The sequence below is a fragment of the Hypomesus transpacificus genome, chromosome 9 (genome assembly GCF_021917145.1).
Source record: "Hypomesus transpacificus isolate Combined female chromosome 9, fHypTra1, whole genome shotgun sequence".
Taxonomy (NCBI): Eukaryota; Metazoa; Chordata; class Actinopteri; order Osmeriformes; family Osmeridae; genus Hypomesus; species Hypomesus transpacificus.
In genome coordinates, this window is record NC_061068.1 from 4015145 (window position 1) to 4027678 (window position 12534).

The 12534-nt window shown below is 49.4% G+C and overlaps 2 protein-coding genes across 3 annotated transcripts; one reads left to right on the plus strand and one right to left on the minus strand.

Moving 5' to 3' along the window:
* The first annotated feature begins 14 nt into the window (after nucleotides 1-14).
* On the plus strand, nucleotides 15-11991 carry cers5 (ceramide synthase 5). Of its 2 annotated transcripts, XM_047025381.1 has the most exons (10): nucleotides 16-351; nucleotides 4127-4232; nucleotides 4662-4792; nucleotides 5225-5282; nucleotides 5378-5428; nucleotides 7026-7118; nucleotides 8414-8542; nucleotides 8882-8988; nucleotides 10162-10318; nucleotides 11054-11991. In XM_047025381.1, exons 1-10 carry the CDS (start codon nucleotides 179-181, stop codon nucleotides 11258-11260), a joined length of 1212 nt encoding a protein of 403 aa, XP_046881337.1. In that variant the 5' UTR covers nucleotides 16-178; the 3' UTR covers nucleotides 11261-11991. The 2 variants fall into 2 exon arrangements, with proteins under 2 accessions (XP_046881338.1, XP_046881337.1); XM_047025382.1 differs by lacking the exons at nucleotides 4127-4232; nucleotides 4662-4792 and having other exon boundaries at nucleotides 15-351.
* Nucleotides 11857-12277, minus strand: LOC124471065 (cytochrome c oxidase assembly protein COX14 homolog). Its single transcript, XM_047025385.1, has one exon. It carries the CDS (start codon nucleotides 12266-12268, stop codon nucleotides 12095-12097), a length of 174 nt encoding a protein of 57 aa, XP_046881341.1. The 5' UTR covers nucleotides 12269-12277; the 3' UTR covers nucleotides 11857-12094.
* Between the last annotated feature and the right edge of the window lie 257 nt (nucleotides 12278-12534).

Sequence of the window (12534 nt, forward strand, 5' to 3'; positions counted from 1 at the left end):
CCGTTCTCTTTACTTCCTCAATCCATCCCCATCTCGGTAACTAACGTTATGTTCTCGAGCTTGTTTATACTGACTAGTCCACATCACCCAGCTCCACAGAGCAGAGGCGACGGATTATTTCCTCACATTTTCTTCCAAAAATAGACATTTATTGGTGGAAGACTATTTACTGTTTGATATGGCTGCTATTTCAGCATGGTTTTGGAACGAGAGGTTTTGGCTCCCACACAATGTAACTTGGGCGGATCTTGCAGACCCAGCGCCTGGAGTGGAGTATCCAAAAGCTGGACACTTGCTCTCTGCCTTGCCGTTGGCTTTATGGATCTTTGCCGTCAGAATACTGTTTGAGAGGTATGAACTGAGTACTAGGCGAGGTTGCATGTAAAAAAAAAAAAAACCTACTAACATGGTTTGGGTAAATCCAGTTTTGAAGATTACACTTCCACGTGCCGTGATGACGAGTAAACTTTCACCACACAGAAAGCACCAACCATAACTTGCAGTTAGCTGTGGCCACTTGCTCTAGTACCAAACAAACGGGCTTGGGCCTCGGCATGTAAATTCAAACAACAAGCTAGATGGATGGCTTACAAAATGGTCAAATAGGTTGTTGTCAATGTGACGGTGTTACAGTAACTGGAAACGTCTAGTTGTTGCTTGGACTGGAGGTTGGCAAATAGCATAGCAGAAAGCTACAGTAATTAGCTAGCTATCAATCTCTCCATCAACGCAAATCACGCTCGGCTTGTCCCCATAGTTAGGTCTAGCCTAGTAGGCTGCATGCCAGCAAACAGACTTTGGTCAATTAAGTTAACGTTGCCCTTGCTACAATACCAGACTCGTGAGTTTTTGTTGTTAGGTCATTTACAGTATACATCTGTTTAACCCAGGGAGTTTATCTCAAACGGTTACAGTCTTAAGTAATAACGACTTGGGATGTTTCGTTGTTAATAACGCCTGAAAATGCTGCAGGCGCAACATAGCCTACGTGTTGTGACTTGCCATGAAAGGCCGCTATTAGAACAAGTGTACTTTTTATAGTTCACTTTTACTCTAAAAATTCTTCAACAAAGAGTTTTAGCGAACCCACGTCTAAAGTTATAGTCATGATTCATATCACACGATGCAGTTCATCGTTTTATCTCTCTTCCCCTCCAGGCTAAGAGCCTGTGGACCACTCCTAGCGGCATTGATTGCGATTATTTCTTGGTGTTGTCTTCCTGGAATATCGAGGCCAACAGCCCATTTGGTCGTTTTGTTGTGAGATATAATGGCTCTTTGTTAAAGTGTCCATCGATCCAGGTGCTGTATCACAGACTTCCTTGAGATAATTCGACCCAAATGCAATTTTTACCTGAAAGTAGGTCAGGTTTTACCAGTGATTGAATGACTTTGTCGAAGCTACGTGGGGAGTAACCTATAATCTTATGTGTAATGGACCATGGACGAAGGAGGTAGTGAGTAGGGGCAAAGGAGCGGAGCAATAGAGCTACAAGTTTCTCCCTGGGTTTACCCTTGTGGTGCTTTTGGGTCATTGTGACCCACCTTTTGCACCACGACGGTGGGTCAGAAAGACCCGAAGGCAGCACACAAGGAGATCAGATACGACGGAGCTAGAGTTGTTACTTTGGAAGCGGACCTAGGTAACACAAGCTGAAGAGGGAGGGATTGTTTTTGAGGAGGATCCAGGGAGTGGGATCTAAAGGAAGATGGGGGACAATGTGAAACAGGACCAGACCTCCTGGCCCCTTCAGGCTGTGTTCCTGGATGATGTCACCACTCTGGCTTGGTCCTGCTCAGTCTGGCCCACTCATTCATTTATTCATCAGATAACACATCACACCACATCTTGTGTTCGTTCCCTTCCTGCGTGTCTCTGCAGCCCCAACCCACGACGTCTGTTTGTCTTGGTTTCTGTGTTTTTCTTCTGTCTTTCACACACACACGCACTCATTTAAAGTAGGGTTTGTGGTACCTGGTATGGAAATGTATAAAACTTGAAAAACCGGTCGAAACAGAATCCCGCATGACTGTCCAACCTGAGCGTTTTTTTTGTTTTTTTGTTTTTGTTCCAAGTGCTGAATAAATGAGGGACTTTTAATGAAGATGTGTGAGTGATGTTGAACTTGGCTCTGAGTCGCTCTCCCTGGCCAACGCCTCACCTTATTCTAGGTTATCTTCATAATCTTTATTCAAGTTAAACTGCATTGTGTTCACACATGAACAGATGTGGATCTCTTCCTCCATAATCCTCTTCCGTCCTGTTTAGCACTTCTCAGACTGGTGATAAGAAACATGGTATTGCCTCACTTTCAGAACACTACAATATCAATGACAGGCAGGACCGTGTTCAAGCCTGTAGGCCTCTTTGAGAAGGGGTGGACTCCACTACTGACAGGCATATCTCTGGGATTATAATGAACGTTTCTGGATCCAGCCGTTTATTGACCGTTTATTACATTTAGTCTTTTAGCAGACACTCTTATCCAGAGCGACTTACAGTAAGTACAGGGACATTCCCCCCGAGGCAAGTAGGGTGAAGTGCCTTGCCCAAGGACACGTCATTTGGCTTGGCGGGGAATCGATCCGGCAACCTTCTGATTAGTAGTCCGACTTCCTCACCGCTCAGCCATCTGACTCCCTAGCATACAAATAAATGTCAAATAAATGACAACCAAATGAACTCCATAGCTTCCATTCTACAGCCAGTATCCTAAGACAACCCACAGACCTCCTTTCTGTTTGTTAAACTACTTTGTTTCCTGCAGACACTAACTGTCACCCCTCTCAGTCCTTCATGTACAGTAGCTGAGACAGCTCAGAGCTAGCAGGGTTGCTGTCACCTAGGTGGTTGGCCTGGAAGCCTGTCTCCAGGCAGCAAGCTGTGGTTACCGAGCTGGTCAGTGACGAGGAGGGACAGGGATTTTCTGGCATGTGACATAAACATGTGTATATCAATGACTGTCTCCTCTCTCTTAGTCTCTTTAAAAAAAAAATTTTTTTCCTCTATTTTCCTAAATGAAACCCCATCGGTTTTTGTGCCTCTTTTTACGGCCTCTATTTTTTGTTTCTCACACACATAATAATAGAAAATGCTATATTAAAATGAGATCAGATCAGGTATGTCATTAGAGCGACACTGTCGGTGTTTCTCCTGAGACACAGCCCTCAGGCTGGGCACGCCCTGGCTCCCCAGGGTGCACTCTCACAGGCAGTAGAATGGCTTTTCGGATGGCCTGGAGTGATGTTTATCGCACTCGCATACAGCTTGTTAAACCTCGTGTCTTAACAATGAACTATTCTCTCTTTGTCAAACGATTTTTTGCACCATCATCGTCTGTCCACATTCTTGTCATGTTTGTTTTTTGTTTTTTACTTCCTTTACAAAACAAGTAAGGCGTTTAATTATTTTCCTCATGATGAAGGAAGTGGCAGAGGCTGAGAAAGTGCATTATTTGTGGTGAGCGTCAATCCACAACACAGACAATCCTCTCTTCTACAACGGAATTCGCACCAGTGCTTTCACTACTGTTGTGACTTCCCTCCTACTGGAACAGTGGAGCACAGCTCCACATGAGGAGAGGCCTGGCTCCCTCTCCCAATGCACTGAGGGTGTGGGGAGGCTGGACCAGTCTGTCAGACTGGGTTAGGTTGGAGTCTTTATTTATGTTGGTGGAGGTTGTTTTCACCCAAAGGCCGGATTACCTTTCCACACATTCATAACAACAGATCCAGACCCCTATAAGTGACGTGCCTTGCTACGCACGGACACACTTTGATTAGCCCAACAAAGTCTCTTATACTTGGTACCTGGACCTGATGCATGTGTTCTGAGATACCCTGGACATCATTCCCACACCACACTTAATATCTCCCACAGGTGTAGTGTAATGACATGCCTGTAAGGTCAATCAATATAGATCAAACATGTCCAGGGATTGAAGCTGGGTGTGTGTGGGAAAGACGCTCTACATGACAGGCCGTGTTACAGTCAGCGAGTGGGCTCTATGGTCTTGAATATGTCTTGAGTGTTGAAAGAGAATCTGTTCTGTTGGAAGGATTGGGATGGAAGTGTGATGTGTTCTGATGTGGCGCCTGCTTGTGGTCCTGCTTGTGGTCCTGGCAGGTTTGTCGCCAGTCCGTGTGCCCGGAGTCTTCATATCCACGCGGAGGTGTGTAGACGAGCCCAGCCTAACGCTGTCTTGGAGAAGGTTTTTACTTCCATCACTAAGGTAGCTGTCTGCCCAACTGTCCGTGCTCCATGCTCTGGTCCACCTCCTTCCTCGTGCCACAGCCCTCCTCTTTCTCTTTCTGCCTGCCCTGATCGATTGACTAATGGATTGATTGATTGATTGTTAACTTATGCTGTTCCTCCTCTACTTCCCTCTCTCCTCCACTCTCCTCCTTAACTATCCTTTTCCCTCTCCTCCACTCCTGTCTTTCTCCTCTCCTTTCTTCTTGTCTTCACTCTCTTGCCCTCCTCTCCTCATCTCCTCCTCTCCTGCCCTTCTCCCCTCCTCCCCTGTCTTCCTCCCCTGTCCTCCTCCCCTGTCCTCCTCCCCTCTCCTACCTTCCTCCCCCCCTCCCCTGTCCTCCCCTCCTCCCCCCCTCTCCTGTATTTCCATCCCCTCTGTCCGCTCCTGTCCCGGCCGTTCCACCAGAACCCTGACTTCTCCCACCTGGATGGGCTGTCCAAGCAGCTGGACTGGGAGGTGAGGAAGGTGCAGCGCTGGTTCAGGCACCGCAGGAACCAGGACAAGCCTAGCATGCTCACCAAGTTCTGCGAGAGCATGTAGGTGATGGCCCAGCACAGGCTAGAGAACACAACCATACAACCAACACAAGCGTAGAGCTTTCCCTGTCTGGGGGAGGGGGGAGGGGGCGGGGATCAAAAATGTCTGTTGGATTATGGGTGTGTAGGATTGTAAGAGGCTGGGGTTTCTTTGTGTGAATGTGTAGGATTGAGGCGTGGGTGTGTAGAGGGGTTGGGTGTAGTGGGTGAAGGTGTGCTTGTTTACTGTTAAATAGTTCTCTGGGCCTTGTGTATCTCTGACCTTTTATCTCATGTATCTATTTAATGAATAGTATATGTAAATGGATGCATGTAACAGTATTTTACTAGGATATTTTACTGTTGTAAGTGCATAACCAAACATTGGTTATGCCCCTTTGGGGACAATAAAGTTTCATCTTATCGAACTGTTACTCTGTCATTGACTTCTAGGTGGAGGCTCATGTTTTATCTCTGCATATTTACTTATGGAATCCACTTTCTGTGGCAGGTGAGCTGAAATCTGTATGTGGTACATCTGTTATGTGTGTGTGAACAGTAGCTTACTTCAGAGTTGACATTGCGTGTGTGTGTGTTCTTCCATAGACACCATGGATGTGGGACACACGCCACTGTTGGTACAACTACCCTTATCAGGTGAGACGGCTCATCTGTCACTTCGCTTTCCTCTTTGTTTAACCAGGGAAGTCATTCTGAAATAGACCCAGTACATACTGGGCCCAGGTTTAGAAAACAGCCGTACATAACTTTACATTGATTTACATAACTTTACACAGAAATGAAAATATCTCCATGACTAATGACTGCCAAAGAACAACCAAATAAAGTGTTCATTCATTACGTGTGGGAATATATTTGCCATAATTTTCTTGTAACAGTGGGTAACCCTGTACTCCCCCTTGATATCTCCCCCTCTGACCTCCCCCTGGCCTGGCCTCTCCCCTGATCCCCCTGACCTCTCCCCTGACCTCTCCTCCCCCTCCCCTCTCCTCCCCCTGGTTCCTCCTGACCTCTCCCCTGACCTCTCATCCCCTCTCCTCCCTCTGGCCTCTCCTCCCCTCTCCTCCTCCTGGCCTCTCCTCCCCTCTCCTCCCCCTGGCTCCTCCTGGCCCCTCTCCTCCCCCTGGTTCCTCCTGACCTCTCCCCTGACCTCTGATCCCCTCTCCTCCCTCTGGCCTCTCCTCCCCCTGGCCTCTCCTCCTCTCTCCTCCCCCTGGCTCCTCCTCCCCTCTCCTCCCCCTGGCTCCTCCTCCCCTCTCCCCCCCCTGGCTCCTCCTGGCCCCTCTCCTCCTCTCTCCTCCCCCTGGCCTCTCCTCCCCTCTCCTCCCCTCTCCTCCCCCTGGCCTCTCCCCTCTCCTCCCCCTGGCCTCTCCTCCCCTCTCCTCCCCCTGGCCTCTCCTCCTCTCTCCTCCCCCTGGCCTCTCCTCCCCTCTCCTCCCCCTGGCCTCTCCCCTCTCCTCCCCCTGGCCTCTCCTCCCCCTGGCTCCTCCTGGCCTCTCCTCCCCTCTCCTCCCTCTGGCCTCTCCTCCCCCTGGCTCCTCCTGGCCTCTCCTCTCTCCTCCCCCTGGCCTCTCCTCCTCTCTCCTCCTCCTGGCCTCTCCCCTCTCCTCCCCCTGGCCTCTCCTCCTCTCTCCTCCTCCTGGCCTCTCCCCTCTCCTCCCCCTGGCCTCTCCTCCTCTCTCCTCCTCCTGGCCTCTCCTCCCCTCTCCTCCCCCTGGCCTCTCCTCCTCTCTCCTCCTCCTGGCCTCTCCTCCTCTCTCCTCCTCCTGGCCTCTCCCCTCTCCTCCCCCTGGCCTCTCCTCCTCTCTCCTCCTCCTGGCCTCTCCTCCCCTCTCCTCCCCCTGGCCTCTCCTCCTCTCTCCTCCTCCTGGCCTCTCCCCTCTCCTCCCCCTGGCCTCTCCTCCTCTCTCCTCCCCCTGGCCTCTCCTCCCCTCTCCTCCCCCTGGCCTCTCCTCCTCTCTCCTCCCCCTGGCCTCTCCTCCTCTCTCCTCCTCCTGGCCTCTCCTCCTCTCTCCTCCTCCTGGCCTCTCCCCTCTCCTCCCCCTGGCCTCTCCTCCTCTCTCCTCCCCCTGGCCTCTCCTCCTCTCTCCTCCTCCTGGCCTCTCCCCTCTCCTCCCCCTGGCCTCTCCTCCCCTCTCCTCCCCCTGGCTCCTCCTGGCCTCTCTCCTCCCCCTGGCTCCTCCTGGCCCCTCTCCTCCCCCTGGCTCCGCCTGGCCTCTCCTCCCCTCTCCAGGTTCTGACTCCTGGGATGTTCTACTACTACGTGTCAGAGCTGGCCTTCTACTGGTCCCTCATGTTCTCCCAGTTCACTGACATCAAAAGGAAGGTAAGAGAGATTTCGAAATAATGTAGGAATCAAAGGAACCGTGAGAGAAGAAAAAGAAGTACAGTGACCCAGCCCATAAGGGAATTGCCCTTTACACACTTGGCATTTCGAAACAAGGATATAGAATAGTGTCTGATTGTAATGGGGAACGCTGTAGTGATGTTATGTGAGAAACTGCAGTTACAGTGATATTTGGTACGACCTTTGTTCACAGAAGCATTTAAATCGAAGTATTGTCGGCTGTGTGCTGCGATGGTGCGAGTGAGAAAGAGAGAAAGAGAGAGAGAGCGAGAGAGACCTCAGCTTACCCCAGTCAGGCACTAGGCTGTCTAAATGGTGTTCACGTGGGTCACATGATTGAGTAAAACTCTTTCAGTATAGCAGAGCTTGGTTCCAGCCCTGGCTGGTCGCCAGTCATGTGACTCCAGGTCTGGATGGGAGACCTGTGGTCATGCAGATTCCTGGAAGCAGAAGCTGAATGGTTGTAGGTAGGACAGCTGGAGAATTTTGTCATAGTCAGAGTCTTCCTTAAGCATTTTGCTGTTTCATTTTAGATGTGAAAGAAGCACTTGTTTAGCTGGTTGACAGGCCTAATTAGAGAATTCCTGCATTATTATATTATCTTATTTGTTGCGCAAGACAGGCAGCTAGGCTATTTAAATGACATCTGACCCTCGCTCCCAGCTGTAACTTACACGTCCTCTGTGTGTGTGTGTGTCAAGCTTCTGTTTGTGTGTGGCATTCTCTCTGTTTCTGTGTGTGTGTGTATGTTTGTGTGTGTGTGTGAAGCTTCTGTTTGTGTGTGGGATTCTCTCTGTTTCTGTGTGTGTGTGTGTGTGTGTGTGTGTGTGTGTGTGTGTGTGTGTGTGTGTGTGTGTGTGTGTGTGTGAGTCAAGCTTCTGTTTGTGTGTGGTTGCATCTGAGGTCATTAATCTCTGACCTAGCTAATCCTTCCGTCTCCTTTGTTTGTATCTGTGGTCGTCTTTGGACGAGAAATAGGATCTCTGTAGGTCACCAATTTCCGCATTGATGGCCTGGAAGGACACCAGGAGGTCATGACAGGGTTTTCCCAGACTATCCTGAATCTAGACCTGCTAATCCAGGTGCTTGAGTAAAAGTCCAGTAAGGGATTAGGTGATGAACTAACAGCCCAGGGCCTTCTCTCTGTGTCTGCCAGGGATCACACATCTAGCAACAGTCACTCAGGGACATTGCTGTTCCACTTGTTTTGGTCAGAGGGTCCGTGACAGGAAGTGTCCCGTCCGTGACAGGAAGTGTCCCGTGTTTATTTTCAGGATTTCCTGATCATGTTTGTCCACCACCTGGCCACCGTCAGCCTCATCAGCTTCTCCTACGCCAACAACATGCTGCGGGTGGGCAGCCTGGTCATGTGTGTCCACGACTCCTCGGACATCCTGCTGGAGGTAAGAGGGGGCGGGGGGGGGATGGGGATGGACCTGTAGGGACCCAGAGGTGTCTAGATTCTATCTCCGCTGGCTATCATATCGGTGTGTGGGAACAGTTGCGACACATTTGCATTTGAATAGACTTTCAGTTTTCCCTCTGCCCGCGCAGTTGACTGTAAACTTGGGGAAATAGCTGCATGAGTTTACCGTAAACTCTGACTCCTCTTTACTCTGTCACGTCCGATTACCACAGTCAGCGTCTGTGTCCTGAGAGAAAGATTGAGAAAGAAAATCACTTCAGTGACGTTAACACCCTGTGTTGTCTTTACTTGCCTCTTGGATCTCTTTGTTTTGTAGGCTGCCAAGCTTGCCAACTACGCCAAATACCAGCGGCTCTGTGACTTCCTGTTCGTAGTGTTTGGAGTGGTGTTCTTCATCACGCGCCTCATCATCTATCCTGTGTGGTGAGTAGTTTGGAGCAGGTGTGGGTCCTAAACGGACCAGGCTGTTCTGAGGCCTGTGCAGAACGGACCACGCTGTTCTGAGGCCTGTGCAGGACGGACCAGGCTGTTCTGAGGCCTGTGCAGAACGGACCAGGCTGTTCTGAGGCCTGTGCAGAACGGACCTTTCCGTCCATGGACATTTAGTACTCTGTCCTGAATCAGCAGTGGAACCACTCCGGCCTGAGCACCTGCTGTGAAGGAGATGTCATGTCCCGGTACTACGCCAGTCACTGTTGGGCCTCTGGTGGTCATCAGTACAGGCAGACGGAGGCTCTGCGGAGCGGAGAGGCAGACAATAGGGAGGTCCCTGAGGACCGCCGTAACCCGAGCTCCTGTATTTAGTGTCTGGGTGTGGAGATGAAGCCCAGGCTCAGGAGGAGTGTAATCCAGCCCCTGGTGTGTGTGTGTGTGTGTGTGTGTGTGTGTGCGTGATGGCGAGGGTGTGGGGGACGACACTTGACAAGGGCTTCTTCTCTGCTGACCTGACCATAGGTCCAAAATGAAGAAGCAAAGTTTACTGCCATCCCTCCATTCACTGGAGAGACATTTGTACAGCTTGTTTGAACCAGGAAAGGGGTTGAAAGTATTTAATACATCCTATATTTGCTAAATATTAATAGGGTTTCTTCTGTTGTGTATTCAGGTCACACCAGTTTAGTTTCTCATCCTAGCCAGGCTGTCACTGAAAATGGCCTTTCCCCATTCACTGGCCTGGAAACATCAAATTAAATATACATAAATATATGTGAATGAATAGTTAAACATTTTCCATTGGACCCAGAGTACAGACTGTTAGCTTATCAAGACCTTATGAGGAAAGTCTCACTGTTTAGTCCTGACCTGTTACGTCACCAAGCTGTGTCCATGGCGATGTGGAAAAAAAGGCTTGGTGCTGTGTTTGTGTGACGTGGGACTCAGCATGCTAGCTCAGCGAACAACAATGTAAAGATACAACCTGTGTACACGTGGGTCTCGTGGTCAAATTCGTATTCTGTAGTACGTGTGTGTGTGTGTATGAGGGTGTACAAGTGGTTGCGTGTCCACATGCCTACAACATACTGTATTTCTTTTCATAATCATTTATTCATTGATCTGTTCTTCCATCCATCCCGCCTGTCCCTGTTGCCATGGCAGGATCCTGAACAGCACGTTGTTTGAGAGCTGGGACATCATCGGGCCCTACCCCTCCTGGTGGCTCTTCAACTCCCTGCTGCTGGTCCTGCAGGTGCTGCACATCATCTGGTCCTACCTCATCGCACGCATCGCCATCAAAGCCATGCTGCGGGGAAAGGTGTGTGCTTCCGCCTGTCTGTCCTCCGTATGGCAGCTCACCCAGGCGCTGCGTGGAGCAGCTGCAGGGACAGGCCTGGGCAGGACGGGCTCAGCTCTCAGCGGAACACGTCTGCATGTCATATGTGCACCCATCACAGGACAACTGATCGCCGTGTTGTTTTCGTAAACAATGTGCTTCCCTCTCTTCTTGTCGTGCTGGAGATGTTGACGAGCTCTGGCGTCTCTCTTCGCAGAAGCAACATTTTTCTTTTCCCTCTGGGAGGAACGAGCGTCCCCTCTTCTCTCTCCACCTGTTTCTCCTCCTCTTGTTTCCCTCTGTCTGCCTGACAACATTCCTCTTTTCTCTCGCCTGTAAGTTTTTCCCCTTTCATTTCTTATCTAACTTTTGATCTATTTTCCTGCACTGCTTTCATTGATTACAATTTCCTGCATGTAAGAGGATTGTTTCCAACTCGGAAGCACCACCTTGTGGCACGTTAAAGCACGCACAGGTTAAGTCAGGGTCACAGCTACACACAGCACATGCGCCTGCGGATCAGTCGCAAAGCTTCAACATGTCAGAACCTTTTCGTCTCTCTGCTGTAGGAATGCATGTCATTTCAGGTCAACAAAACAAAGTGGTCTCTCGGTACCCAACAAAAATAAACGCCAATAGTTTGAAGATAAGATCCCAAATCGTAACAGAAACGTATGGTAACGACAGCGTGTGCACTTGATTGGGGTTGTCTGACAGGTGTCCAAGGACGACCGCAGCGACGTGGAGAGCAGCTCAGAGGACGAAGGTGACCCGGCCAAAGAGCGCATCAAAGCCCTGTCGCTCCGGAGCAGCTTCCCTAAAGGAGAGAACGGCACCAACGGCACCAACGGCACCAACGGCACCAACGGCACCAACGGCCACTGCATCCCCCGAGCCAGAGCACACATCAGCCACACCTGCTGACACAGGCGGGCCCAGCTGGAGGCAGGCCCGCTCCGTCCAGACCCCCCCCTCCTCCTCCAGAGATGCACTGTGCAGTATCTATCTCTGTCCTCATGAGATTCCCCTGTTCCTGCTTCCTGGCTGAACTTGAAAGGTTCCTAGCCTTGTTCTTATCTCCACTACACAGCACTTTCCCAACTTACTGACGGGCCGCAAGAGAGTGGACACAATTGTTTGTTTTTTTGTGGACATTAATTGGGATGTAAGAGACACTAATGTGGAAGTTGCCTCACCAAGTTCAAGAAAATATTCAGTCAAAATATTTTCTATGATTCAGTTGTGGATGGACAGGTCTGTCAGTATGTGAAATACTGAAGATGGCGAATACTGGAGATTGTTTTCTCTCCCAGTTTTATTGGTTAGACAAACTTGACTTTTACTTACTGTATTTTTTTATATACTGATCAATAACTTTTAGTCTTGTTTTGTCAGTTGTTCTTAGAATTGTTTTCCACTACTGCTTGGAGATAATGTTTGATTGGTCATGACTTCCTGTTCACTAATGGACTAAATCACAAAAAGATTGTTGTTGGACTACTCATAGAGACATATGTATATAATTGTTAAAGACATTTAATAACTTTAAATTACAACCAGTTGTACATAGACAGCATTGATCCTTGCCATCCCCATCATTACAGATGGATTTGGGAGATGCGCTGAAGACATTTTCATTTCAGCAAACCGAAAAACCCAAAATAAAGCGATCATATTTAAGTCCAAGAATTTTGTCCTTGATTTTTGCGATGGACAAATTTAAGGAATTAACATATCCCTTCCTGTTATGTTATAACGTCAGTCCTTTAGGACGTCAGGGTCCTGGTTTTCTGCAGCTATTTTGAGCTCTTTTTGTCGCTGGGAAAAACGGTATCCACGCATCACGCACAGGTATCCCCCGTAGAGAGTCAACACCATCATCGTGGCAGAGAACCCCCTGTACCCGTAGTCGGCCAGTCGCCTTGCCAACATATTGGTGGTCAGCCTAGGTGGAAAGAAAACAGGGTTTGATAAGTACAAAACTCTTAACAGCAGGGTTCTCCAAACCTGTTAATGGAGAGCAACTCCCGTAGGTTTTCACTTCAACTCATTAAAAATGCACGCTTGATTCAATTGATTAGCTGGCTGATAAACTACATTAGGTCGGGGAAGGAGCAAAAGCCTTTACAGGCGGGTAGTTCTCCGGAAAGGTTTGTTGAGCCCCCGTTGTTCAGCATGGCAAACGTACATCCTCTTGT